At 40.5% G+C, this 23,931-nt stretch overlaps 1 protein-coding gene across 1 annotated transcript; it reads left to right on the top strand.

The window, feature by feature from the left end:
- The first annotated feature begins 2,164 nt into the window (after window positions 1–2,164).
- Window positions 2,165–10,467, top strand: LOC146641203 (histamine H3 receptor). The gene is made up of 3 exons (XM_085398946.1): window positions 2,165–3,574; window positions 4,134–4,300; window positions 8,203–10,467. Exons 1-3 carry the CDS (start codon window positions 3,298–3,300, stop codon window positions 9,058–9,060), a joined length of 1,302 nt encoding a protein of 433 aa, XP_085255072.1. The 5' UTR covers window positions 2,165–3,297; the 3' UTR covers window positions 9,061–10,467.
- Window positions 10,468–23,931: the final 13,464 nt, after the last annotated feature.

A 23,931-nucleotide genomic window follows, 5' to 3' on the forward strand; every position in this document is an offset into this window, starting at 1 on the left:
AGCAATCAATGTCAAGGGTCCTTAACTGGGAAAGGTTTAGGAATAAACACTTTGTTATTATGCTAATTTATCTTATTGCACTTAAGCTCCTGAAAACACAAGATTGTATAAATATGGAGTTCCTTATGAGTTAATGCTGTATTTTTGTTCAACACCTGTTGCTGAGATGAGAGTCGGTGTTTTAACCCCATATTCATCATATAACTGTAACTTGAACATGTTTTTACAGCCAAAAACCATTAATTTCATAAATGATGAAAAATATATGTGGACTTAGCACCACTCGTTCGATTTAGGTGTAAGACAAAGTTTGTCACCCCAGAGTTCTCAGTAGTTTTAAAAAAATGATGATTATTGACTAAATCAAATTGTTAAATATATATATATATATTTTAAAAAAGCTCATAAAAGTTTCATATAAAGTTTCAAATTCCTCATTTTTTAATGACAGATGTTGCAAAAAACTTAAAGACACCCTGAAAACTTTTCACTGATGATGTGCAGATGTAGCCTACAACCAGAGATGGGCAGTGACGCGTTACTTGTAACGCGTTACTGTAATCTGATTACTTTTTTTCAAGTAACGAGTAAAGTAAGGGATTACTATCGCAAAAACGGTAATTAGATTACCCGTAGGAACGCTGCGTTACTGCGTTACTAAAACCGTGATTTTTTGCGAGAATGTCTCACGACAGTGACGTAAGCGAGTGCGCCGTTAGTGACAACAGCTGTGTGTAGATCAACAATGGATCACATATCGATTGTGGGAGAGAGTATGAGCGTGCAGTGTTTAAAGCGTGGAAGTACTGACCTTACTTTGAGTTTGATTCCATAAAAAGTGACAAAAACATTAGTGTCCATCGTGCGTGGGAAGAAAACTTCTTTTTACAGCGAAAAAAACCCTAAACTTCCAAGCAAGCACCAAGTGCGCAACGACGCAATGGGAAATTCACAGAGAAACTCGCGGATTCTTCAACTGACCATGGCACACCTGCACCAGGGTAAACCTCCGCCTACCGTAGTCCTGCTTTACAGGTGAAAATAGAGCAACAGGACCGCTGAGTCTTTGACTTTATTTCCTGCTGTGTTTTACTTGCATCTATTTGAAAGAGTGAGTGTAAACACAAAAAATATTTTATTTTATGTGCTGGAATGTGTAGAAAATAGGTTTAAATGTTAAACTAATTTATTCAAGTCAGAGAATGTTGCATATAATTAAATTTTTGCTTGATGCATAAAGTTAAAAGATTAAAACTGATAAAACAAGTTAAAAAAAGAGACTTTTCCATTTGATTACATTTTGTATGATGGATTATGTAGAAAAAGTAGAATAGGGCTGAAAGACCTATCGCTTTATCACCTCTTCAGGTTGTAAATCGTGTTTTTAAAAAGTAACTAAGTAATTAATTACTTTTGAAAATAAGTAATCAGTAAAGTAACGGGATAACTTTTTTGTGGAAGTAATCAGTAATTAGTTACTGATTACTTTTTTCAAGTAACTTGACCAACACTGCCTACAACTCATATTTTCTGATGGGTCTGGTTTTCACATAGCAAACAGTCTTAGGCTCATAAAATGGACAGTCTTCTTCTTTCTTTCTTTCTTTCTTTCTTTCTTTCTTTCTTTCTTTCTTTCTTTCTTTCTTTCTTTTTTTTTTTTAATTTTTACTACTTTTTTTTTTCTCTTTTACTAAAATGACCAAGAGGTATGGCAGTCATGATAAGAGCTGGTCAATTTCCTTAAATTAAAAGCGCTTCAATTTCGCTTTTCTCCTTATCTTAATAAACATAAGACAAATTTCCTGTACAAGAAAGGGAGATAATGCCATCCTATAATTCTTTGGCAGCTTTGTCATAATTTTTTTGTTACTGGCAGGATATTCTTAAATAAATCAATCTCCATGTCTTTTCTCTAATGCCACGGCATTTGTTACTGAGGTTAAGTAATGGTGTATAGCAAAAGATGCGGGATGTTAATTTTTCTTTAGGCTTTCCAACCTTACTTCAAGAGTATCACATATATTATTAAAGAGAAAAAGGATCACAAACTCAGAGTAATGACATTATCCAATAAAAACAAATGCACTTATAAAAACAAGAGTGATTATTTGATAACAGAAGATATTGTTTTCCCCCTTTATGTGATATTTTGGGACTCGTTAAGAACAATCTCATCCCCAGTATCAGAAGGCTGACAGCTCATTTCAGAAAACAAACGGATTTTTCCGTTTGTGCCCGTATTTGTGTTCTGATATTAGTCTGGGTACCCTGTGTTTAATAAGAGGGGCTATTTGCATAGCTAAGTCAGTAGTAATTTTAGATAATTACGTAATTTCTTCGCGAAATAAAGGGATGGGAGGGATAATATGGTAATTCACACTGGACATTGGCCTCTGAGTCACGGAACTTGTTGCTTTGTGTAAATATCTGCTGGCTGGCTTATTGCGATATCCTGTTGCATAAAGCTCAGATCGTTTCATCTCAGCCTGCTTCATGCGCCTGGAGCACTTCAGCTTTTGATTGCAGACATGAGCCTTTGATCAGCTGTTGGGTGGGCAAAAAAAAGCAAATCGTCCAAAATAGCAAACATCGTCTGAAAAAGGCCGGAATTTGTTTTGTTTTCAAAATAAAAGTTTAAGAATTCGTCACATCTGTTGGAAAACATACAAGAAGGACGTTTTATAGAGAATTTTATATTTTAATCCGACAGCCAACAATAATATTGTTATGTCTTAAAGGGGGTGTTAAACGGGGCAATTGTTTTAAATGCCTTGTTATTTAGGTTGCTCATTAAGCTGCATGCTGGCTGTCATTTTTATATTTTCTGCCGACGGCAGAACATCAAATGTAACTTGTCACATTAAATGTGCATCTTGAAAACAGATTTAGAAAACACCGATGCGCCTTGTTCGTCTTGAAACCTTACAGGACTGGTTTTATTTTGAAAAACATCCGGATTAAGTACTTTATCTCACATCTGGTCAGTACTGACGTTGTTAACAAAACCAACGGTGCGCTCCGCAGTATCAGCACATCCAGCATCAGCTGAGATTGTAGATGACAGAGTCCAGAAAGGAGAGAGGACCCAGAGGAACAATAATCATTATTAGTATTACTATTACAGAGTGTTCTTAACTCGTGTCTGTAGCTCGGAGACTTATTCTAGTGTTTTAAGAAATGGAAGATTTGGGAAAAGTCTTCAACGATTCACAGGTCTTCGTGTTTAACTTGTCTTCATGAAGTGGAGCGGGACGTTTAGGCGCGTTTTTGGACTTCTCCGGTGTTTCTGTGCGTGCGATGAAAAAACCCTACAATGATTTTGGCAGTCAATTAATTATGGGCGCGCACATCCTGGAGTCCAACTCCAGCGGCAACTTGACGCCTGCGGTGTCGGAAGCTGGGGCTGTCCTGCCGGGCTACCTGGTGGTGATCTTATCGGTACTTATGGTGACTCTGGTTGTCGTTGTTGTGGCAGGGAACGCACTGGTCATCATGGCTTTTATTGTGGACAAAACCCTGAGAAATCAAAGCAACTACTTCTTTTTGAACCTTGCTATATCCGATTTTCTAGTGGGTAAGTTCTCCTTCTTTGTCACTTTATCCGTTCGTGTTGTCTGAGTCCATTCTTATGAATGAAACCCTTTTTTTGCGCGCGCCCCAAGCACATTGTAATTTTCCCACACTGTAATTAGCGTCTAACTATTGATTAGCGGCGAGTTCATGATGACCTTTACAACCCTTTTGCGTTATTCACATGTTAAATTACAACGGACTACTCCGCGTAATTGTGGCATGCCTCCGTTTTATTGAAGAGCACTCACGTCCCTCTTATAGTGAAAGCTCCTCTTATCTACAGCTTTAGTTAAATTATACCCTTGTCATTAATGAAAGAGACATATTAGATTGTTCTTGTTCGTACAATGTCACAGGTTTCCTGGAACTGCGTCTTTTCGCTAATTTTCTGCCGCATGTAATGCATCTTACACCCAGAAACTGTGAAGGTATGGGAAAGTGTGAATATTGATGCTGGTGGCTGGTGAATCACCAATGTGATGTGTGTGTGTGTGTGTGTGTGTGTGTGTGTGTGTGTGTGTGTGTGTGTGTGTGTGTGTGTGTGTGTGTGTGTGTTCCAGGTGCCTTTTGCATCCCGGTGTACATCCCCTATAACCTGACTGGCAGGTGGATGCTGGGCAAAGGGCTCTGCAAAGTGTGGCTGGTCATGGATTACCTCCTTTGCTCAGCCTCTGTCTTCAACATTGTCCTTATTAGTTATGATCGCTTCCTGTCAGTCACAAGAGCGGTAAGTACAGTCTGTGTGGTAATGAGGCGCTCATTACCACACACACATACACACACGCTCATCAAGTTCACATAGGCGACCACATTTAGGTCCAAAATGTGTTACTCCCTGAAATAGCTTGTAGTGTGCTTAGAATCATTTGTATTCACAGCTTCGTTCTTTCACCAGGGTATTGCTGTCAAGTGAGTGCTTTGTTCATCAGCTTAGCCAAAATATTATCAGTGCAAAAATTAGCCCTGGCTCAACAGTCAAATAAACTATATATTCCATCACACAGCTCAGTTTTCTCATCACTTTTCAGATTTATCCTGTGAAAACAGCTGCAGAATGTCTTCTCTGGATCTCCAGGGGGTTAATTAACAGTCAATATGTCACAGTGATGTCACTGGGGTCATGGTTTTGTGATTGGGTTTTTGTTTTTTTAGGTTTTTTTCAGGGGGTGTAAGTCAAGTCAAGTCAAGTCAAGTTTATTTATAGAGCACATTTAAAAACAACCAAGGCTGACCAAAGTGCTGTACAGTAAATACAGATAAAAATACAATAGAACACAATTTTGTAATAACACCTCGCTGATAAAAATAAAATAAAAATATATAAAACAAATAAATTAAACCTTTCTAAAAGCCAATGAAAAGAGGTGAGTTTTAAGAGCGGTTTTAAAAGTTTCTAGGCTTTTGGAGAGTCTGACGTGAGGAGGTAAACTGTTCCACAGTCTGGGTGCAGCCACAGCAAACGCCCTCTCTCCCTTTGTCTTTAATTTATACCTGGGAACATCTAAAAGCATCAGGTCGGCTGACCTCAAAGATCTCCTGGGGCGATAAGTACTAAGGAGTTCTGACAGGTAAGAAGGTGCAGTGCCATTTAAAACCTTAAAAGCCAGCAATAAGATTTTAAAATCAATCCTAAAGGCAACTGGGAGCCAGTGGAGAGAGCAGAGAACCGGAGTGATGTGGTCTCTTTTTTTTGAACCGGTCAACAGGCGAGCGGCAGCGTTCTGCACCAGTTGAAGGCGATGTAGACAGGAACGATCTAGGCCAGCATAGAGGGAATTGCAGTAGTCTAGCCGTGAAGTAATAAAAGCATGGACCACTCTTTCTAGATCGTTCCTGCAAAGGTAAGACTTGACTTTGGCTAAAATCCGCAAATGATAAAAAGATCCCTTAACTACAGAGCTAATTTGTTTATCAAGTTTAAAAGCATTGTCAAAAATAACACCAAGACTCTTAATGGAAGAAGTGCAATCGGAGGTTAGGGGTCCCAAAAAGTCAAGAGAGAAGTTGGGATCTTTAGGAAGCCCAAACACAATGACTTCAGTTTTGCTTTCATTAAGGTGTAAGAAGTTAAGAGTCATCCAAGTCTTAATGTCAGACAAGCAGGAGAGTAGCGGCTGCAAAGAAACATTGCAGTTCAACCTCAGAGGGAGGTAGATCTGAATATCATCGGCAAAGATGTGGAAGGACACATTATGTTTACGGAGCACATCGCCCAGAGGGAGCAAGTACAGAATAAACAACAGGGGGCCTAGTATGGACCCCTGAGGTACGCCACAGGTTAAAGGAGCTCTGGGAGATGACAGTTCACCAAGGTGAACAGAAAAACTCCTATTATTCAAATAGGACTGGAAAAACTTTAAGACAGTGCCCTTTAAACCAACACAATGTTGAAGGCGGGATAGCAGTATGTTGTGATCAACAGTGTCGAAGGCTGCTGTCAGGTCCAGGGTTACTAAGACAGCAGCACAACCAGAGTCAACAGTTAAAAGCAAATCATTAAAAACTCTCAGAAGGGCGGTTTCTGTGCTATGCCGAGCTCTAAAACCAGACTGGAACTTCTCATAGAGATTGTTATTGTCAAGAAATAGCTGGAGCTGCGTGAGGGCGGCTCGTTCCAGTACTTTAGACAGAAAAGGGAGGTTGGAAATGGGCCTATAGTTAGAGAGTAGGGATGGATCTAGATTAGGCTTTTTAAGGAGAGGTTGAACAACAGCGTGCTTGAAGGGTGTTGGAAAACAACCAGAACTGAGGCAGGCATTGATCAGGACCAGAAGGAAAGGTCCGACTGAGTCCAGAACCTGCTTCAGAAGCCGAGAGGGGATAGCATCGGTGGAACAGTTGGTAGTCTTAACCTTGCAGACTATTTCATGCAGCTGAGAGAGAGAGATTGGTTCGAACTGATTAAAGGCAGAATGGCACAAAGACAAAACACAGGGATTGGAAGGTGAAGATGGAATGACAGACTGCAGGGAGGAAATCTTGTTTACAAAGAACTGTAAGAAGCAGGGTGAGTCAGAGATGTGTTAGCGTGCATGAGTAGGCACTAATGCTCAATCTTAAAGCTAGAAATAAAGGGAAAGTTCACCCTAAAATCAAATTTTTACAGCCTGTTGTGACAGTTACGTTGGTATGAGCCGCTCAGTTTTGGTGATAGTAGCTATACAGAATCTGCCTTCTGTTGGAAAACAATGGAACTAAATGTGTAATTAAAAATATTATTAAAAATCAGTGACCAAAAAACCCACAAACATTGTGAGCAGTTTTATTGTTAGCTAAACGAAGCCTTGTTTTGCTGCTCATCATATCATGTTGTGTTATATTCAAGTGAAGGCAGGCAACTCTATAGGGATATCATACCAGTCTAGATGAATACAGGCAACTAACTAGTGAACTGTTCCTTTAACTCTTTCTCAATTAAAGACAACACATAAAGATAACATTTGACGACTAAATGAAGAGATTTGATACTTCAGTATTTGTCATTAAAGTGTGGTTTGACGAATATTCGAACAGTTTCTGGATTTTTCAAACTCACTCACTTCTGATGCAAACACAGTCATTTTAATCTAAGCAGGCTTGAAATATGACAAAAACCTCTTAAGTATATTTCACTGTCTGCTGCTTTGATCTTTGATCATTCTTTTCAGTTTTTGGCAGTTTTTTCAGTTTTTCCCTACATTTTGTACAAGATGAGTAATTCTTCTGTTGCTCTAAAAGAGTCATTGACTTTAATCATGGGGGGAAAATAGCCAGTATTAGATATAAAAGCAAAAGAAATATTTGTAAAACCTAAATATTTCAATGTGAATATTTGTATCCTCTTGCAGTCTCTTATTTTTAATTTATTAAAACTGTTAACTTTCTGTCAACTGATACGAGATTTACAAAAAAGAAAATCTGGCTGATGATTGGTTCGACTGCCTATTGGTCAGTTTCTTCACATTCAGCCTGTAGGGTGCAGTATTTCTTTAATTTACAGTGGAAATAGGGAGTCTTGTGCTTTTGTAGTGAACACTTGAAACTGGGGCCATAATTATTTATGCGCATCTTGTATTGGATCTGTTTCACTACTGATTTTTTTTCCAGTTGCTATTGAACCACAGACATGCTGGCAGCTTCACTTGACATATATCCAGCTGTTGAATCTGCAGAGAGACATTCTGATTGTGTGAGAAAAAGAAAAGATTGAGAAAACAACAACAACACCAAAGGGGAGAGCAGCAGATAGAGAAGCCCTGCAAAATGATAGCATTTAGACCGAGAGGAGGTGAAGTGAAAATGGAGTGAAAGCAAAGAGAATAAGCGACGGTGAGGGAGGGGTAGATCGGGAGAAACCAGATGTCTCTTTCATACTAGTGTTGCATCAGTGAATGTGGCTGTCAGCCTGACATTCCCCTTCTCTCTTTGGCTTCGGAGACACACTGTGGTATAAAAACTCCATGAGTGGGTTTTATTTACAGCATCTCTCTCCTGCTCCAAAGCCGCACAATGCAACAAGGGGTTCATTTGGGGAAGATACTCTGAGCAGCTGTGGGTGTTTGAAATGTAACGTGCAGTGTTATTATGATGCAGAGTTTCTGTTCACGGCACATCACTGTGAGTCATACTTGTGCCTCTCTTTTGACACAGGTTAAATACAGAGCTCAGAGGAACATGACCCACCAGGCTGTTTTCAAGATGGTGGCGGTGTGGGTGCTGGCCTTCCTCCTTTACGGCCCTGCCATCATCTTCTGGGAAACGATCGTCGGCTACAGCATTGTCCCGGCCCACGAGTGCTATGCTGAGTTTTATTTCACCTGGTACTTCCTGCTGAGTGCGTCTACCTTTGAGTTCTTCACCCCGTTTGTGTCGGTGGCTTTTTTCAACCTCAGCATCTATCTCAACATCCATCGCAGGAATAAGAGTGGGGCTGCCTGTGCTGAAGACAATGCCAAGCCTCAGAAGAACAATGAGAAGCATAAAGATGGAGCCGGCTGGTCCGTGTTTTTTGTCAAGACTCGGAAGGTGATGTCAAGCGAGCCTGTTGTGATCTCTGCGGTCATCAAAGATGACGACATCTTGTCTCCCTCCTCCAGCGGGGAGCCTAACGCCAGTCAGATATTAATGCAGCGAGAGAAGTTCTCTCCGCACAGAAAAAACTCCAGGTTGTTTCAGCACACAGCCTCCTGCATGGTGCCTGGCCGTAGGACACCGGGATCTCGGCTTTCCAGAGACAAAAAGATTGCTAAATCTTTAGCCATTATAGTCTGCATTTTTGGGATATGCTGGGCTCCGTACACTCTACTGATGATTATCCGTGCCGCCTGTAGCGGTAAATGTGTGGCGAACTACTGGTACGAGATTACCTTCTGGCTTCTGTGGCTGAACTCTGCCATCAACCCGTTCTTGTACCCTGTGTGCCACAGCAGCTTTCGAAGGGCTTTCTCAAAGATACTATGCCCTAAAAGACAATCAGTTCAACCACAGATTGAAGTTCAGTCTTGTTAGATGAACTCAAATGAACTTGCATATTTTATGAATGGAGTAAATGTTGCTGAACACTGTAAAAAATCCATTTGATGTTCTTCTATAAAAAAAAAAAGGCCAGTTTTCAAAAATTAGGTAAATGTTTGCATTTAAATGAGGATTGTAACATACCTGACAGCAATACGATGACACAACACAGCTGAAAATAGCACAACATAATATTCTTATGGGCAGAACAATAGACTCTTGTAGTACCATTGGATAAATCTGCCCACGATTAAACCACCTCTCAAAGCCAGTTTCAGATTTTTCTAATGTTGTTCTTGTTCATTTTAAAACCTTCACACATTCCCTCTAAGAAGGCTGCAGAAGGCTGTGAAATGATGGCATATGCAGTCTTAAAGAAGGTAATTACCATAATTTAGTCTAAGATATCACACATATATGAGAACTACTGATCACCAGGTTGTTAAATTGTGTTCTGTCTGAATGGAAGCACGACGCAGACAGAAATGACATCTTCACCCAGCATCCAATTTCATAGCGGCCACCGTGAGAACATTTCAACTTCTATTTAGATGAAGCTGATGTGAAGCAAGAACTCAATGGTCTTTTGATGGTTTCAGAATATATCTGCACATGAAACCCTTTCATGTTACAGTTTCAAATATACAGCTGCAAGTTTGACTTTATGCTCATGCCCCTAAAAACTATACAATGCAAATCATGCAGCGATAGACTCACAAATGCAGAGTCCTCCATGTTTAAAGCAATAGAAAAGAAGACAAGAGTGTGCTTACTGACCAATGAGTGTACTTTTATCAAAGTAATTCTAAATATTTTATAGTTTTAATCTTATGGCAAGGAAATCTACCTGACATCTGTCAAAATGTTAAGAAAATGTCAAAGCAAAATGTGAAGCACAATGAAAAGAGAGCTGATTTAAAACTTATGTACAATAAGATCAATGTCAGGCCAGATGGCTGAGTTAATTATTTATTTCAAGGCTCGACTGGTTTACCTAAAGCTGTTTTCACACATGCAGTGCAGTCTTGAATTTTTGCCGAAAGGTACATGCAAGGATTTGCTTGTAAGACTCAGTGGAACATTAAACAGTTTTTCCTTGATGCAAAGCCTGCGTGATGTCTGACTGAGCTCATGTGCGAGCAGAAAAACGAATCGTCCAGCGAATTCATGATTCAGGGAATCATCGTGTTCTGCCTCCCTCTCGCTGAACCCAGACAGCTCGCCTGCCTTAACCAAACAAAGTATTTCCAGGAGTGAGAAAGAGTCTGACTGTCTCCTGTTGTGTTCTACAAAGGAGAAAGAACACTTTTGAATAATAATATGACCTGATTCTCCCAACATAGTGCAGACATGTGAAAACCGCATATTTGATTACTTTGTGTATTGGTTATGAATCTGTGCAGCTGTAAGTCAGATGAAAAAAATAAAATAAAATAAAAGAAGACTGCCAACAGGCTTTTTTCCACTGTATGTTATTGGTAAAATCTGGAGGAGTAGTTACATCTATAACCTACTTTGTTGTCAAGGGTTAGATGTGAACACTGCTTTTCTTCTGGTCTCTTACTGTTTTTCTTTTTCCCCCACATCAGCTTTGATATGAAACCTTTCTTTCATTCATCCAGAGTCTGTCTCTGGAGACAAAACATCCATCTCTCAGTTCCTGCAGCCCAAGTCACTCTTTTTATTTTTCAAAGAAAAGCCATCATCACTCCTGAGGGAAAAGTAAACTTTCTGGTGTCCAACTGAGACAACTTGTTCAGTCATGAGACTATTTTTCTCTTTTAATGGAGTCTTGCTATTTTGTCCACTCGGCACCTCTGTTTATTTCCTTCCATCTTTCTTCTTTTCTTTAATTCTCTCTGCTTTTTTCCTAAACAGGTCTGTAGGGTCAAACATATATTCCTTAACTAGTTGCTGAAAATTTCTGTCTGTCATTTGTTGAAATCAGTCACAATGAAGGTGCAACACCGAAAACCTTGCTGCAATTGCTTCGATTGCTAGCATATCACCATAGCCGACGGGGGTTTCCATGTAAAACATGGACTTACCTGCAACACTCACCAAATGCAAAAAAACTCCAGGCGACCAAGCCAATCTGCCAAAGACCACAGCAATTGGCATGGTTTTTGGTGTATTCAATTCAATTCAATTTTATTTATATAGCGCCAAATCACAACAAAAGTCGCCTCAAGGCGCTTCATAGATACAGAGAAAAACCCAACAATCATATGACCGCCTATGAGCAAGCACTTTGGTGACAGTGGGAAGGAAAAACTCCCTTTTAACAGGAAGAAACCTCCGGCAGAACCAGGCTCAGGGAGGGGCGGGGCCATCTGCTGCTACCGGTTGGGGTGAGAGAAGGAAGACAGGATAAAAGACATGCTGTGGAAGAGAGACAGAGGTTAATAACAGATATGATTCAATGCAGAGAGGTCTATTAACACATAGTGAGTGAGAAAGGTGACTGGAAAGGAAAAACTCAATGCATCGTGGGAATCCCCGGCAGCCAACATCTATTGCAGCATAACTAAGGGAGGATTCAGGGTCACCTGGTCCAGCCCTAACTATATGCTTTAGCAAAAAGGAAAGTTTTAAGCCTAATCTTGAAAGTAGAGATAGTGTCTGTCTCCCGAATCCAAACTGGAAGCTGGTTCCACAGAAGAGGGGCCTGAAAACTGAAGGCTCTCCCTCCCATTCTACTTTTAAATACTCTAGGAACAACAAGTAGGACCCTCTTTGCAATGGATTTCACCTGGCAACAGCCAGGAACCTCCAGAAACCACTTGCCAGCTGGTTGGGGAATGCTCATTTTTCCTTTACCACTGGAGGTTGCCAGATAGTGATGGCCACATTTTCCCCGACCAACTAGAGGTTGCCAGGGAATCATCGACCTTCTCTAGGCCTGAGGCGTTATATAGAGAAATTAGTGCTTGAATAGCTGGCATCTGTCAGTCAGCTTAGAATGATTTTTATTTTCTAGCAATAGATCGTAGATCGACCGGTAAATTGAGAGCTTCGCTTTTACACTCAGCTCCCTCTTCACCACGACGGACCGGTGCAGCGTCCGCATTACTGCAGCTGCAGCCCCAATCCGTCTGTCGATCTCCGGCTCCCTTCTCCCATCACTCGCGAACAAGACCCCGAGATACTTGAACTCCTCCACTTGTGGCAGGAACTCATCCCCGACCCGGAGTGGGCACTCCACCCTTTTCCGGCTGAGAACCATGGCCTCAGATTTGGAGGTGCTGATCCTCATTCCCGCTGCTTCACACTCGGCTGCGAACCGTTCCAGTGCGAGCTGGAGGCCCTCACCCGATGAAGCCAACAGAACCACATCATCTGCAAAAATCAGAGATGAGATTCTGAGGCCACCAAAGCGAAAGCCCTCCGCCACTTGGCTGCGCCTAGAAATCCTGTCCATAAAAATTATGAACAGAACTGGAGACAAAGGGCAGCCCTGGCGAAGCCCATTACCCACCAGGAACGAGTCCGACTTATTGCCGGCAATGCGAACCAAGCTCTTGCAACGGTTGTATAGGGATCGAATGGCCCGTAGCAATGGGCCAGACACCCCATATTCCCGCAACACCTCCCACAGGACACCCCGAGGGACACGGTCGAATGCCTTCTCCAAGTCCACAAAACACATGTAGACTGGTTGGGCAAACTCCCATGCACCCTCAAGTATCCTGGAGAGGATAAAGAGCTGGTCCAGTGTTCCGCGACCAGGACGAAAACCGCATTGTTCCTCCTGTATCCGAGGTTCGACTAACGGACGAACTCTCCTTTCCAGCACCCTGGCATAGACTTTCCCAGGGAGGCTGAGGAGTGTGATCCCCCTGTAGTTGGAACACACCCTCCGGTCCCCTTTCTTAAAGATGGGGACCACCACCCCGGTCTGCCAGTCCACAGGTACTGCCCCTGATCTCCACGCAACATTGCAGAGGCGTGTCAACCAGGACAGCCCTACAACGTCCAGAGCCTTCAGGAACTCGGGGCGGACCTCATCAACACCAGGGGCTCTGCCACCAAGGAGTTGTTTAACTGCCTCAGTGACCTCGCCCCCGGAAATTGGCGGGTCATTCCCCTCATCCCCAGACTCTGCTTCCTCCTCGGAAGACGTGTCAGTGGGATTAAGGAGGTCCTCGAAGTATTCCTTCCACCGCCTGACAATTTTCTCAGTCGACGTCAGCAGCGCTCCGCCAGCACTATACACAGTGCAGGTAGAGCACCGCTTTCCCCTCCTGAGACGTCTGACGGTTTGCCAGAATCTCTTCGTATCAACGCACACCAAATATTAGCTAGGTGGAAAAGCAAGATTAAATAAACAAGTCTTTAACCATGATTTAAACAATGGCATAGAGTCAGACGCCCGGATAGCAACAGGAAGATTGTTCCATAAGACTATGGAAAAAACAGAACAGTGAGTTCTTCTCTTAGTTTGTGCTCAAAATTGTAATTCTGCACACAAAGCCTAGTGAATGAGGGCTGCGAATTCCATCACTTAACTGAAAGTCACCACTTAACACTAAATCCCTTATTTATGATTTCAGGTAGTCACTCCATTGACCTAACCTGACTACTGAAATTACTCTCATAAAACTATAGTTATTATTTGTACATTTTGTACTGAAGTATAATGGATTAAGCTGGAACCTTCAGAGCCTCTGTTTTCTGTTTCAGACTGAATGGTGCCAAGTGCCTCTTGGTACTTCCAGAAATGTCATACTACTTCTCTGAGTGTTTCACGATTGGTTAAAGGTTTATAATTGTTTCTGGCTCCTGTGAGATGGGATATGGTATGACAGATGTTAGCTGGTGTGAATGGGTGAAAAGCATTCTTGTCTTTTTATGTTGCTGGTAGCTGTTGTCTGTGTTTGATTCACACCTGCCAAAAAAAAAGAAAAAAAACTTTGCAGGAAAAAAGTGAGTTTTCTGTTTTGAAGATTGCTGTCAAGCTCTCATTTTATCTAGCAGCAAACACACAGTGTATGACAGAAGTGGCATTGACTTAAAAAATTTTCACCACAGATGAACATGATCAAAATATATCCAGAAAACTCTCTGGGGGCTGTCAGAAAAATAAAGGAAGTAACAGTATCGCTTTCCCCTGTGGGAATAACATGGGACATTTTACTTAGGAGGAAAGACTCTTGGAGACTGTTTAGCCTTGAGGATACACACAGAATTTATTGCACTGAAAGAAGAATCTTTGGATGATGCTGTTTTGTATCTTTCTGCCGTGCCTTATCGGCAACAACAAATTTAATTTGATGTCCAAAAGGTCACACGAAAGTCATAGCCCTACAGAAGCAGCTGTATAAATCATACAGTTTGTTGCCGTTCTGCAACATCTCAGTTAAACTCTGGAACAGCTCATATGATTAAACTTCCTGTCTCTGCATCTTGTTTTGAATACAGCCCAAAGCATTAAGTGGCTTTAAAAAAAAGACCCTGCAGAAAAAAAAGCTGTTTCCTCTGGGGCAAACTGGATAAATAGATTGTGGTGGTGTGTTTTCCCACTGACCCTATTTAATAATAGTCATTTAAATGCAATGGTTACTGTGGGTGCATGGATACACATTTTGTGCCTGTGAAAACCACAGCTCAAGAGTGAAAATGCTTTTGCTAAACAGATCCAAAAAATCTGAGACCCATGAGGCACGACTGTCATCTGTGTGTCTCAGAATTCAAGAATAGAAACGGACTAGTCGAGGAGTACAAGAGACTTTTTCCCCTCGGCCAAAAACAGGAGTCAATTTGGAAGCATTTCATAAAAGGTCAGTCGAGAATGAGATGAATTGGCAGTGGTTTAGGTGACTTGCACAGAGACGCAGGTGGACTTGCAAATAGAAACCAAATTGCTCAGTGCCAGTGTTGACATCGTTTCTATGCGCTGTGGGAAGCCCAAGAACCAATGAAACAGCCTTTCAAAAAGAAAAATTGGAAGCAGTTTCCATCCTTCTGGTTCATGTTGGGGTTGCTCTGGGATTCAAATATGGTGGCGGTAATTGTTAGTGAAACACATATCTGGTGAACAAAACAGATGAGATCCTTGGGGCTGAAGACAGAATGCAGACCCCTTCTTTTTTGTTCGTTTTGCTTTTGTTTGAGAGAAATGTGAGACGTGGGAGTGAAAAAACGGTGGCTGCTGTTAACCGGACAACATATGTTTGGTGGATGATAAGCTTCATGCAAAACCAAGTCGTTTAAAGAATGTAAAAGAAACACGTCCTTTGAGTGTATTTCACTGACTCTGAATGCAGCCTCTAGCTGAGCTCGCTCTTTTGATTTCAAGTCACTATGAATATTTACAGTTAGAGCTGAGGAGTCTGTCCTGAAAGAACTGGTGGCTTATAGAAGCTACATTTGATGCTCTGTTGTCCAAGAAAGCGATTTAAAATTCAATTTAATTCAGGATATGAACACTGGCTGCAAGGAGATGATTTTCCATTAGTTTTTTACTGTATAGAGTACACTCTACCACAGTGAAGCCTGCCTGATGCTGATGATGCTGATGACTCCTTAACGGGACTCACACAACATGGAATAATTGTTTATGGTGAAGATGTGGATAAAAGCATCCAGCGGCTCATGCTCATTGAGATCAATGGAAAAACAAGCATTTACTCTGCCAGAGCTCTTAATTAACCCACATGCCCTACACATGATAATTGCTTTCAGGGAAACAATCTACAGATGGCTTTCACCACAAGAGTTCTATCAGCTATGCCTTAATTTCAGCACTGCATTAATATGTATCTGTTATGTTGCTAATTGCTGCCAGCCACTTGTCTATAGGATCAGCACTGTTGCTTTAAACTAAAATAAAACTTTAAAAACAGGTTCCTAAAAATCTGGTGGTATATGCATTCACAATGTTTACATGAAATAACCACCAGTGACCAATCATCCAATCACAGTTGCAGAAATCAGCAGTCCAAAAGCTTGGCAGAGAAGGTATGTTTTTAGAAAAATAGTTACAGCTGATGCTTGTCTGAGGTCACTTGGGAGGTCCTTGCAGAATTTTGGTGCAACAACAGCAAAGGTACAACCCTCTTTTGAAATAATCTTTGAACCTGGGATGATAAGGAGTGGTTTAGAAGCACTTTATGCTGGATTCTGTAATGCACCAGAGTCAGTATAAGGCTAACTCTGGAGTATTTTGACCTCTCCAATTTTCCCCTGAATTAGTAATCAGCATTTTATACAAATTTTAAACCGACAAGAGATGATGATGATCGAGTATACACTGCATTGCATGGTTACATTTTAGATACAACAAAGGCGTGCATAACCGGATTATAATCCAGATCTAAAGGTGTAAAAAACTTTTTTAGGACATTATTCAAAGCTGGAAGTAAGATTATAATTTGGGATTTCAGAAAATCCCAAATGTTTTAAGGAACCTTGTAGAGCAGATTTACCAGTTGCATGGCTTTTCCTTGTCTGCTGTAATTAGTGACATCTTGTCAGCCTGAGGGGCAGCCAGTGAAAGGACACAGACAGGAAATGTCCCGCTTGTCCTCTTGTTGACACTGGGCAGTTTCATGGAAAAAAACTGTCACAGGTCATGAGCCTTTTCTTAACAACATTTTCATTCATATTCCCACAACATTTAAACAAGACTCTGTAGGTATGCCGGGCAGTTAAAGCACTATCCTTTAGGAAAACGAAGGTCAACATGGAAATGTAAAAAACTGCAGTTTTTATAGTGACCACATGAAGCACCAAAGTCTAAAAAAGTGATATCTGTAAGAAGTGGACTTCATTGATTTAAAATGACCAGCAGGATTTTGCCTTCCACCTTTCTTCTCCATGGGGAGCTTCCTCTACCTGTAACCTGGATCTTATACTCAAGTGCTTCTACGATTACTGTGGCAGTTTTAGTTATGAGCTCACTGGCAGTGGGAATCCAGTGTTCACATTTGCATTTCCTCTGATGAGACTCAGGGCCACAATCTTCATCTTCACCTTAGTAGATATATCTGTCATTGCTGGTGGCTGGATATCGTCTAAAATTGTTACACACACACACACACACACACACACACACACACACACACACACACACACACACACACACACACACGGGAAACAAGAATCGGTTCTTGTAGAAAACTGTTTTCTAGTAGTCCAGTTTCTTGTTAGTCTGCCTGCCTATCAGTCTTGCTTATCTGTTTGTGTGTTGGAGGAGGAAAATAGTGAAATGGGAAACTGCATCCAGGACAGAAACAATTGCATTATGCTGCTAACACAACTTTGGTTCTTTGCAAGCATCTGCCAAGACAGCATGCTAACGCTATGCTAGCCAATAACCCAGAGTGAAAACTGAGTGAATGTCACCACAGCAGCCAGACCCTGAAGTTTAACAGGTAACATGCAGCCTCCCTTTCTACCTGTTCACGTATCTAAAGCAGAATCACTGTGGTGACCACTTTTTTTCGTCTTTGCTTTGTGCGGCCAGCTTTGTGTTCTACTAAGAGAAAGATCTTAGCCGTGTGTCCACATTAGGGATTTGTGTTGGTGTGCAGGGTTGTAGCCTCAGGTTTATATTGTTAAATGGTGCCTGTGAGAGTGTGTTTCAGCTATTTTACAGAGTAACATGAAAGTAATGTAATGAGTAGTATAATTAATTATAATGAATCAATTTAGTTAGTGTTCTGTGTAATAATGTCTTTTTTGAGTAACATCTCCAACACCGATCACAAAAAAAAAAGAAAAAAAAAGAGGGAAATACCTCAACAAACATGCACTTGCATTTTCATGCATTTGATCCACAACATGCAATTAATTTGCATGAATGTAATTTCTTTATTGCTGCTTAGCAGTGTTGGTGACTCTCGAAACGGAGCCAATGAGAACCCAGTGACAATCAATAAGCGAACTGATAAGGAACTGAATCGATAAGTGATATCAATAATGGAATCAGAATTGCTCAATTCTTATCTGTTCCCATCCTTAATCACATAATGTTACAAAGATATTCTATTTGATTTAGGTCAGGTGACCACGGGGACCAGTCAATGGTATGAATTTCCTCATCCTTCAAGAACTACCTGCAAACTCTTGCCACATGAGGCCGGCCATTCCTGTACACCCGGAAGAACCCAGGTCCCACTGCACCAGTACAGGGTCGGAAAATGTGTCCGAGGATTTCATCCCAATACCTAGTGGCAAGTGCCGTTACCCTAGCCTGTAGATATCAATGTGTCTCTTCATGAATATGGCTGTGTCATGCTGCCTGTTAAAAAGCAAACAAAAAACCCCTCATAGTTTTGATGCTTTCAGTGAGAATCTATAATGAAAATAAGGTACAACCATTAAATGAGATGGTGTGTCCAAACCTTTGACAGGTATACATATATATTGAATGAGGCAACAAGTTGTTTGCTTAGAAAAAAAAAAGGGGTTAAAATACGATGTTTACCACGTTTCAAAGCTCTGCTTTTTAGGTTGCTTAGGTCACGAGTCTCAGAAAAGTGTAATCTTAGAAAAATATGTTGTACAGGCTAGAGATGGCACGATACCACTTTTTTATGTCCGATACCGATACCGATATCATAAATTTGGATATCTGCCGATACCGATATGAATCCGATATAGTGTTTTTTAATCAACAAAACTGTTTTTTAAATATCTTGCTGCATTTTGTATAAGTTCATACTCAAGTTTAAAACAACAACTACACTAAAGCTATTCTGTTATACCTGTATGCAAAAAAAAATATTTCATAGTTCAGCAATACTGATCAATCTAATAAACTTAAACCTACACCATCCTCCCTATTCTGGTATTTTAAAGAGTACTTAGCATAAATATTAAGCAACCTAACTAATAGGGTTCCAACTCCCAGCAACAACAAAAATAAATAAATAAAAAATAGGGAACCACCCCTCACGCTCCACCTCATGATGCTTAATCGACGTAATCAACCTTAATTTGATGCAGTGTGAAAAAAAAATACACAGAAATCAATTATTTTTCAAGAAATATTAAATAGATTCAACATCTTTCTTCAACAAAATTGCAGACTGCACAGATGGTACCTTCCCAAAGGAAAAAGTACTATAGCTTACTAGGGTATATTAGACTTAACAGTTACTATATACAGTAATGGACTTCTATACATTTTACATCAGATTAAAACTTTGGGTGTAAGATTCAGATAAATATTAAATAATTAAAAGCTCGACATTTTAAATGAGAATAAGAAAGAAAAGTATGTCTTTGTGCCCTCTTTTCCCTGTTAATGCCCTATCGGCCCCCCTGGCTAAACTTTGCTAGATCCGCCCCTGCACAGTTACCAGCCGTCAGCTACGTAGAAAAAGATCCTCGAGTAGAAAGTAATAATAAATAAATTCTAACAACAGCTGATCAAGCTTAAACGTGCTGCTGTTGTTCAGCCGCTGGTTTCCTCTGTCTGGTGCAAAGTGGGCCAAAAGCAAACAAGAGACACCGACTCCCGACAGAAAAGCCGATCAGCTGATTATTAAGCAGTTTCATGATTGAAGTAGCAGCCGGAGAGCGAGAGGCAGTCGCTTGTTAAGCTTAACGCAGGAATGCTTTACAAACATTCAGAGATGGACTTACACACTTGCTTTACTTCTCTCGGGGATAACTTTGTCGGAGATGAAATGCGGGGTTGCTAGCGAAGCTCCAAATGCTATCCAGACCACCGACAGGTCCCGCATGCCACAGCCGCTCTATCACGTGATGCATACTGCTCCGACGTGCTAACGTTCTGAGGTGAGTTACGGCGTGTTGCAAGTTTTGTGAGGTGCTTTCGTGATATTTAATGGATCGGATTACATTTTTTATTTTTCTCCGATATCCGATCCAGTAATTTAGGTCAGTATCGGACCGATACGTAATATCGGATCGGTCCATCTCTAGTACAGGCACACAGCATACTTCCATTAGTATTTCAAAGTCCGTTAGGTTCTGTGTCATGCTGGGTGTCAAAAAACAAACAAAAAAAGAAATTACCCTTCTGTGTACTCAAACGGGTACACGGAAAGATTAGATAAGCAGATTAAAGGTTTTTGGCACAACTTAACCTACTTCAAGGTGCAGGTAGGAGAGGATAAAATTTTAATAAGTCTGAACTCTGGCATTTCTTGTAGTAACTTTATTAGCTGACTGACTATTGATTTTGGCTTTTGGCCTTCACTGTGGTTAAAAAAAGCCCAACCCAAAACCAAAACAGAGAAGAAAAAAAGTTAAAAAAAATCCACATTCATGTCAGCAAATGATGCACCTATAAGAATGGGTTGAGTGCATGGACATGCCATGTGGCTTCAGGAAAAACAACGTCCTTGGAAATGGGGAATGCTGAATATAAAAGATGATAAACTAAATAATTTATTTAGTAAATCAACAGGAGAAATGAACTTAAGAGATGGTATTTCCCCCATTTGTACTGGGCTACAAGCTGACATTAGTCAGTAAAGCAATAAATTTGTTCTGAATCTTTGAGCTTTATGAAATGCATCATTTCGAGACTGTTTCAGAGTTTGCAATGAGACCCGGTCTGGACCTTCAGTTAGGCCAGCTAATGCAGAGTAATTGTTGCCTTTTAAATTCAAACCATTTCCAGTTAGATGATCTTTTCTGGTGATTAAATAGAATTTGCAAAGGAAAGGCACTGTCTAAGAGAATAAAAAGCATTATTTAACAAGAGAAGTCAGATCTCAGCTGTAGAAATAATTATATCAAGGCCGTTAATGTGCAGCATTTTGTAACAGCAGAGGTACAGAGAGCTACACGGTCTTTGCAAAATAATGTGTTTTTATATCAAATACTATTCAAAATGAAAGACAAGGGATGCTGAAATATGAATTTCAAAGAGAAGTAAATGTACAGGAAATATATACACATCTGGAAGTCTTCCCAAAAAACACATTTTCTGAAACCACAATATTTCATGTTAGCTTTCAACAGCATCCAAATACAATCAAGCAGCACTGATTTACTGGTTGATCATCTTGGCATTGCACACACAAAAAAACATTTTATTGTCAAACAAGAGACCTGAATTGTCTCCAAGGTGTTGCAACAAGCTCTATTACTATTTCATATTCCATCCATCCATTCGCTTCCGCTTATCCTTTTCAGGGTCGCGGGGGGCGCTGGAGCCTATCCCAGCTGTCATAGGGCGAGAGGCAGGGTACACCCTGGACAGGTCGCCAGTCTGTCGCAGGGCCAACACACAGGGACAGCCAACCATTCGCACTCACATTCATACCTAGTGACAATTTGGATTATCCAATTAACCTATCCCCACAAGCTGCATGTCTTTGGACGGTGGGAGGAAGCCGGAGTACCCGGAGGGAACCCACGCAAACTCCACACAGAAAGACCCCAGCCTGGTGTTGGAATTGAACTCAGGACCTTCTTGCTGTGCGGCAACAGTGCTAACCACCGTGCCACCGTTTAAAACACCAATATTTCATATTGGTGTTTTAAATTTTAAGGCGCAAAAAGCCTCTAAATTCCACATTATTGATCGTTCCCTTAATTCACCAAGATAACAGCATCTCAGGAAAATCATTTCTCAGTCCCTAAAAATGAGATTTTTTCCACCTCTGTTATCTTCATTAGATTTTGCAGCCCCTGGGATCTAATGCTTCATTGGAAGTCATTTCACCAGTCAGGAAGCAATTTACAAAGGATAAGGTTCAATTGGTAATTTTTACTTGCGAGCTCAAGAGAGCAGATCCTCTAGTGTAACGCTCATAATGCTCTGTGTTCTCTGTTAAAAGAGGTCCTGTTATATTTAGATCAAACCTTCCAGAAACACACATACATGTAAGTAATGAGTATGATCAGGTTGCAAAGCAGTGGTTTTGACAAAGCACGATGCCATAATATAGAATTTTCTGGTCTGCCAACACAAGACCAACCATTAAAGGAACAAATTTCAGCCACTTGATTTGCTTTTTCTGAGTTTCCCATTTTCAAAAAACAAAACAAAACAGAAAACCCATCACACTTTGACATCTGTCTCTTTTATATAATTGCCTGTTACCTTTACAATGTTGAATACTAACTGTGTATTTAGTACTGTCAGCTTCCTGACATTTGCTTTCTGTCCGGGTAATACTGTAATAGTGCTCAAACTGGGTGGTAGGGTGATTATGATCATGACAATAATGATATATGAGTATGACCCACTTTTAGGATGTGACATTTATTTACAGAGTCACAGCGACCTGTGAGGAGCTCAAACATAAGTCATATTCTTCTTTTGCCTCACAGTTTACGGTAACTTCTTTTCTCCCTTTTGCTGTCATTGTAATCATGTTTAGATCTGCGTTACAGTCACATTTCACACTGGGTGCATCAATGTTATGCTCTGAATATTAATGAGAAAAAAGTTTTACTGACATTATTTTTAAATACAATTGAGGGATCCTGGGGTTTTCAATTCATTTGAAACACAAAATCAACACTTTGCTGTTTTTGTGAATTATTTGCTATGAAGAAATAAAAAAACCAAAACAGACAGGCTGATATTTTTTGCCCTAGATTACCTGTCACATATATCACTCACTTGTCACATGCCACCCACTCATGCTGTCACGACGCCATTCTCCAATTGGATCCTGATTACGTTTGACCTTGTTTTATATGCTAATTCAAGGCTCGGAAATGAGAACCCACCCCCACCCTAATCGAGAAAAAAACCCCAAAACAAACAGTTCATCCAGATGAACACACAGAAAAGTAATTTGCCCGACGTGAATACATAGATGCCATTCAGGGTGATGACTCACCTATTTCCCCCCTACCTGGAATCTGTCATAAGAAGTCAAACACAGAGTTGGAGGAGGTCCATTCTGACTGTGGTACATTAAGCAACTCCACTCATTATCAGGTCTAATGCAATCTTCTAAATGTCAGCTTTCACGTTACAATGAGAGGTGGGTATTTTTTCTTTTTGTTTTTTGGCCAGATTCACTTAATTTGCTGTCCTTATTGCCCTTCACTTGGTAATTACTTTTCCATATCTGATTGTTTATATTTATCTACATGTGTATATATATAGCAATACTTTTTTAAAAACATATTTGAAAGTGCTGTTATTGATATTTTTCTTTATCATCAGTGGATTACATGACTATGTGCATATGGCAGATGCTGTTTGTACTGCTGAATTCACAGAAATGCCTGCCTCTGCTGTTCTTTTGAGCTCTGTGGACCTTTGTGATGTTTTTTTATTGAACCTGTTTTGGTTGCTTGGTCTGTGACTCTGCTCTTTTGATTCACTCTCAGCTTTCTGATAGCAGCAGAAAATGGTCAGCTCAGTTTTTATTTTTGCACTAGAAGAGCTTCAGCTCTAATTTTTGTAGCTTAACACTGAGACTACTGCATGATTACTATGAGAGTCCTGTGTGTCTGACACTATATGCGACTCCAATTGACTCCCAATCAAAGAAATACTTCTGTATGTAAGTAAGTCAACAATGTTTATCCAATGAGTCATTATGGACTGAACTGCTTTGGCTTACTGCTGTCTGCCATGTGCCCACTCATTTACATCTGTATTTGGTTGTTATCTTGCCTGCTGCTCTCCCCAGTTCCCGTTTCAAATTTCAAAAGTTCCTTTAAAAGAACAAACAGAGATGTTTTTAACCACTGAAGAAAATATCAGTCTACACGTGGATCTTCTGGTAATTCGGTGTGATTCATAAGCCTTAGTATTGAAATTGTCGTCATGTTCTGTTAAGTTTGCATACTACAGTATTAAATAATATCTTTAGACGATTATTGGTTAAAGTTTCATACTGAGGTTTCTCACATAACATGAACTTTCACTGCAGCCACCTTAAAAATCATCTTATAAAGAGGAGTGAGCATATG

The sequence above is a fragment of the Rhamphochromis longiceps genome, linkage group LG23, assembly GCF_057381845.1.
Source record: "Rhamphochromis longiceps isolate RC_006_pf linkage group LG23, R_longiceps_female_GT1.1, whole genome shotgun sequence".
NCBI lineage: Eukaryota > Metazoa > Chordata > Actinopteri > Cichliformes > Cichlidae > Rhamphochromis > Rhamphochromis longiceps.